This window comes from Galeopterus variegatus, unplaced genomic scaffold (genome assembly GCF_000696425.1).
Source record: "Galeopterus variegatus unplaced genomic scaffold, G_variegatus-3.0.2 Scaffold2130, whole genome shotgun sequence".
In the NCBI taxonomy this organism is placed as follows: Eukaryota; Metazoa; Chordata; class Mammalia; order Dermoptera; family Cynocephalidae; genus Galeopterus; species Galeopterus variegatus.
The window spans coordinates 87,382-92,624 of NW_007728241.1; the positions used below are offsets into that span (position 1 = coordinate 87,382).

Below are 5,243 nucleotides of genomic sequence, written 5' to 3' on the forward strand. Positions count from 1 at the left end.
AAAAAAAAAAAAAAAAAAAAGTTAGCTCTTATTTACATAACCATTACTATAAAATTTAAGTTAAATCTATACTTACTCTGGATCTTGTCATGCTGAATGCCTGTTTTCTAACAAGAACAAAGTGCTTTCCTATGGCACTGAAAGGTTTACTTGAATGGTTCCAAGAACTTGCCTTGTATCCCTGAGATTGTGAATGTTTTTAATAGGAAAGTACAGTCGCCCCTTGATATCCATGGGGGGTTGGTCCCAGGACCTCCCACAGATACCAAAGTCTGCAGATGTGCAAATCTCTGATATAAAATGGCATAGTATCTGCATAAAACCCATGCACATCCTCCTTGATACTTTAAATCATCTCTAGATTACTTACAGTACCTAACCCAATGTAAATGCTATGTATACACAGTTGTTATACTGTATTGTTTAGGGAAAGTCTGTGCATGCTCAGAACAGATTCAATTTTTTTTCCTGAATATTTTCAATCTATAGTTGGCTGAATCCATGGATGTGGAACACACAGATACAGAGGGGCTGACTATACATTTGTTATAATGTTTGCTGTAGAAAACTATATAGTCACTTAAAATTATAAATCATTTGCCAAAGGAGATTGTTCATCCCTACCAACCAACCTTGTGATGATTAACCTGTTATACTTACACTAAACTAGTTCTAATTAAGTTGACCAATATAAAAAGACTGTGCTGTACCAAACTAAAGGCATTCTTTCTTGGAAAAAACATTTTACAAGACTATTAAATTAAATAACAAATGAACTTTGAAACACAATACATTTAATACATTTTCCTTGATATTTCATTCCCTCCCCAATCCTGAGATGGAAGACAGCACAGGGGACCACCCCACAAAGCCCCTCCTACCTCAGCAATGATGGGATACACCTGCTCCATGCACAGGGAGATGATGCTGGGGAGGAACGGTTTGAACACCTGGCCAGGCTCCTGGACCACCACCTGCAGGATCTTCAGGAACTTCTCCACCACCCGGCAGCCAGTGCTGCCTTCGTGGAGAATGCTCTCAGCCAACTGTTCTCTACAGACAAGAGAAAACCACACAATAACCAAAGAAATGTTTCTTCAGGCACCAGCATTAAACATTTGTGACAAGTAGAGAAGAGGAGTAAAAAGTCCCACACTTTGCAGCCAGGCTCCATTATTTCTCCCTGAATCTGAAAACCACGGACAGCAGGTTTGTGGTTACCTGGTAAACATATTGAGGAAAGTCTGTATGATCTGTTCAGTGAAAGGCACGCCCATCTGTACTCTAAGGCCTCGAAACAGAGTGAGGAAGAAGCTCAGCATCTCATCAGTCACATCTAAATAAAGGGACAAAGCAAATGACCACAGGTATGCACACAGGGATAAAGAGAAGCCCTTGACTTGACGGAGTTTCTTTTGCAATCTGCACTATCATCTCTAAGGCTTCCTGGTGGAAGAAATTTCTATAACACTATTAAAGCCAATGACTGAAAGTGAAAAATGATTAAGAACATGCTGTGAAAATAGCTCTGGTACAGGAAGCCTCTGCCTGACGGCTTGCCATAGGAAACGGAGGTTGTCTTGAAGCCTCCCTCATTGCCCAGCAGCCGGCAATAGCCAAAGTTTTCTTAGCAGATGGATCATTTTGAGTTCACACTGATCAAACTCTTCAATTGGGTCAACACCTAAGTACTTTAGCCATTTCTCTCTCTGACCAACAATTCCAGCAGTTGGGTCAAAGTAGCTAAAAGTAGATAATGAGGGTGTATTCAGGTTGTGTGGCCTTGGTCCATTAAAGGATTAATTGCAGAAAATACTGGTTACATTTAGTGCAGTTCCACTTACAGATCTCAACAATCATCTTGTATAGTACGTTCTTGCTCTAACCACACACAATCTGCTTGCAAGCAGCAACTGATGTCTATTTGCTGAGAAGTCCTTGATATTTCTCTCATAAGACTGACAAGACTACTGTAAATGCCTTCATGAGAGCCCAGCAAGTACACCACAGAGCTAGAGAGAGCCTCTTGCAGTGACAGGGACAGAGCAGGGTGAGGGGAACGATCTCAGCAAAACTCACCTTGCCATGTAAGTAAATAAGTAGCACTAATCTGAAACCATTCTCCAGCCTCTCTTGTATGAAGCCCCCCTTACTCTCACATCTACTTATGTTCCATACCGGCGAAAGGCAAATGAAAGGTAGGCAATAGGCCTCAAGTGACTTGCACCACCTGACATAGGTGCGAAGGCCCATACTGAGGGCTCTGCTCACTTTTCCATGGGGCTTTGGCCCCAGACACCCCAAATAAACATTACTGCCCCCTGCCTCCAACATCGGGGTTCCCTCAATGATAAAGTCAAGGGCTGCACTGCACCAACTTCCAGTGTGCTCTATGGATCTAAGCAGTTACTCTGGCTATTATTAGTACCACCCACCAGGAAGGCCCCTGGGCCAGCACCTACCTGACTGATGAATAAAAGCTGGAAAGAGGGCCAGGGAGACCTGAACGGATTCCTGCAGCGACTGGTAGCAGATCTGTCTGGACTTGGTAGACTCCCCAGAAATATTCTCCACGATATCTTCTAGGACACTAAGTGTCTGGTGGATAATCATTTTGGCTGCAAATCAAATTAAGCTGCAGGTTATGACTTGTCTGAGGATAAAGCATGGTAACAAGGAATACAAGGGAAGGGGAGGCAACTTGCAAAGGTATCAAGAAGACAATCACATAGCAGTCTTGCTAAAGGAATATAGTCTCCCCTGATGACGTTGCAAATTTTTATCTCTGTATCCCTCTCTTTTTTTTTTTTTTTTTTTTCCCCTTTTTTTTTTTTTTTTTTTTTTTTTCCCCTTTTTTTTTTTTTTTTTTTTTTTTTCCCCTTTTTTTTTTTTTTTTTTTTTTTTTCCCCTTTTTTTTTTTTTTTTTTTTTCCCTTACTGCCAGGATTCAGGTTACCTGCCTGCTTGCTCGCTCAGGTTTTTGCCTCTATTTTACCTCTACCCACCAGCAACAAATCCACAGAGAAGAGGAGATTAAATATAGCCCCAATTTAGGTGCCTTGGACTTAATGAAAAGTACATGATGGTGAATAGACAGGTGAGAAAATAATAAGTGTCACAAGGTAATTACTATAGGCAAGAATGAATGCATGCTGACCAAACCTTCTCCATCAACTATAGATACTGCTCTAGCCTGGTAATACACACAAGCACATGCCATGCACATGTAACAATGCTGAGGTCAGGAACAGATTGCCTGATCAATCCTTGGCCTATTAGACCTGGAGCCTGAGAATATAATCACTGTCATTACAATGCATTACATTATTTGTTATCGATAATATGTAATTCTAAGAACACCCTAGTGTATGAGTTCACTTTATGATGCCATACAGCACCCAGAAAACAGAATCAGTGGCCAGCAAAAGGGCAGGAGTTCAGAGAAACCTGGATACGAACTACAGATAGTCTGTAAATGACTGTATACCCTGGGCAGGATCCCTGTCAGCACACCAGGGACAGCCAACAGCCCCACCTCTGCAGGGTTAACATGAGGATCAGAGACATGGTTCAGAACCATTCAGGCAATGTGCCTGGTATTTAAGAAGGTCCAGGACAGGGGCACTCTCAGCACTCCCCAGCACATAGGGGGTCACAGAGCTTCCCACCAGCCTCCCCAAGGAGACCTCCCCATGGCCCAGCCAAAGCCTGGCACACTCAACCCTGGCGACCTCCAGAGGCTGATCCACAGGTGGGCTGAGAGAAATACCCTCCACCTGGCAACACTCTCCAGACCATTCTGAGCCCCTGAGCTCACCTGCCTCTGTGGGGCTAAAGCAGCACCCAGGGAAGGAAAGAAGAAAGAAGACAAGCTTAGGAAGTGGGTATAATCAGGTTTGAGCCCTAACTCTAGCTAGATTCTGGGTCTCAGTTTCCTCATCTGAAAATGTGGAGAGAGTGGATAAATAACATCATCTCACTCATAGGACTAAGGATGAAAGAAGACAGTGGCCCTTCCCAGGCGTGGTCCACTAGAGGCTGGTCACGGTGACACTGGAAAGTAAATGAAAGGCACACCCACACTACTCACTAAGGAGCCACTCACAACTACAAGCATGTGGACTATTACCAAGGCAGGAAACCACACTTAGGGTAGACTTTTGCCCAAGAATACACAAGGCACAGAAGAAGCAGTCTGGGGGTAGAAACCAACAGAGGCAAGAGAATAAAACCTGACCTCTGACATTTAAGAAAACTGAAATCAAAACCAAGATTTATAAAAGTGTACAAGTAAAAACTGAAATACTACAAGTATGTAATCATAGAGAATGGGTACATAAACTATGGTACTCCCACAGGATAGGATGTTATAAAACCACTCAAAAATAGGTTTTCAGGAAGAAAGAGGCCATGTGGCAAAGTGGTACAGAACACAGGATTCTGGAGCCTTTCAGACCCACGTTTGACTCCTGAACCCAACACTTTCTCTATGACCCTGAGCAACTTAAACCTACCAGGCCTTGAAGGAGAAAGGTACCTTTCTAGCGGACAGACTGGAAGATGCTGCCTGAGGCACGTGACCACATCAAACATCAGTAATGGGACAAAAGAAGTGATGCAACAGGAAGTACACACATCACTATAGCAAAAACATGAAAATGGCCAGACACAACAGTATTATGGGGCATTCTACAAGAAACAGGCCTGGACTCTTCAATAATGCCAGTATCATGAAAGACAAAAAATTGGGGGTGCACTTCTACAGTAAAGGAGACTAAAGAGAGGTGACAACCAAATATAAAGCATGATCCTTGATTATATCCTGGATTTTTAAAAAGCAAAAAGGGACATTTCGGTAACAGAGAAAGATTTTAATATGGTCTATGTATTAAATCACATTACTGTAACAATGTTTAGCATCTTTGTTGTGTTAATGATGTTTTGGTTATGTAAGAGAATACACTGTTCTATATAAAGATGAAGGTTAAGCATTCAGATAAAGTGTCAACATGTGCAATTTACTTTAAATGACTCAGTTTTTTAAAAGGGTGTCTTGGGGGGAAGAAAGCACAAATGTGGCAAAACATTAATAATTGGTGAAACTGGGTGAAAGATATACAGTTATTCATTTTCTTATTCTTTCAACTATTCCATAGGTTAAAATTTTTTCGATATACCAAAAGGGCGACGGGTCTGGAGCACCCGCGTCAGGAAACAGCGCGATCCTGAGAGCTGTGTGCTGTG

The 5,243-nt window shown here is 42.2% G+C and overlaps 1 protein-coding gene across 2 annotated transcripts in view; it reads right to left on the reverse strand.

Annotated features, from left to right (window-relative positions):
- XPO6 (exportin 6) overlaps window positions 1-5,243 on the reverse strand; it is a 123,569-nt gene that overhangs the window by 8,615 nt on the left and 109,711 nt on the right. For both annotated transcript variants that reach the window (XM_008580577.1, XM_008580576.1), the window contains exons 18-20: window positions 2,463-2,618; window positions 1,222-1,336; window positions 882-1,053 (exon numbers count right to left, since the gene is read on the reverse strand). In XM_008580577.1, coding sequence (XP_008578799.1) covers window positions 882-1,053; window positions 1,222-1,336; window positions 2,463-2,618 — 443 coding nt within the window. The remainder of the gene's footprint in view (window positions 1-881; window positions 1,054-1,221; window positions 1,337-2,462; window positions 2,619-5,243) is intronic.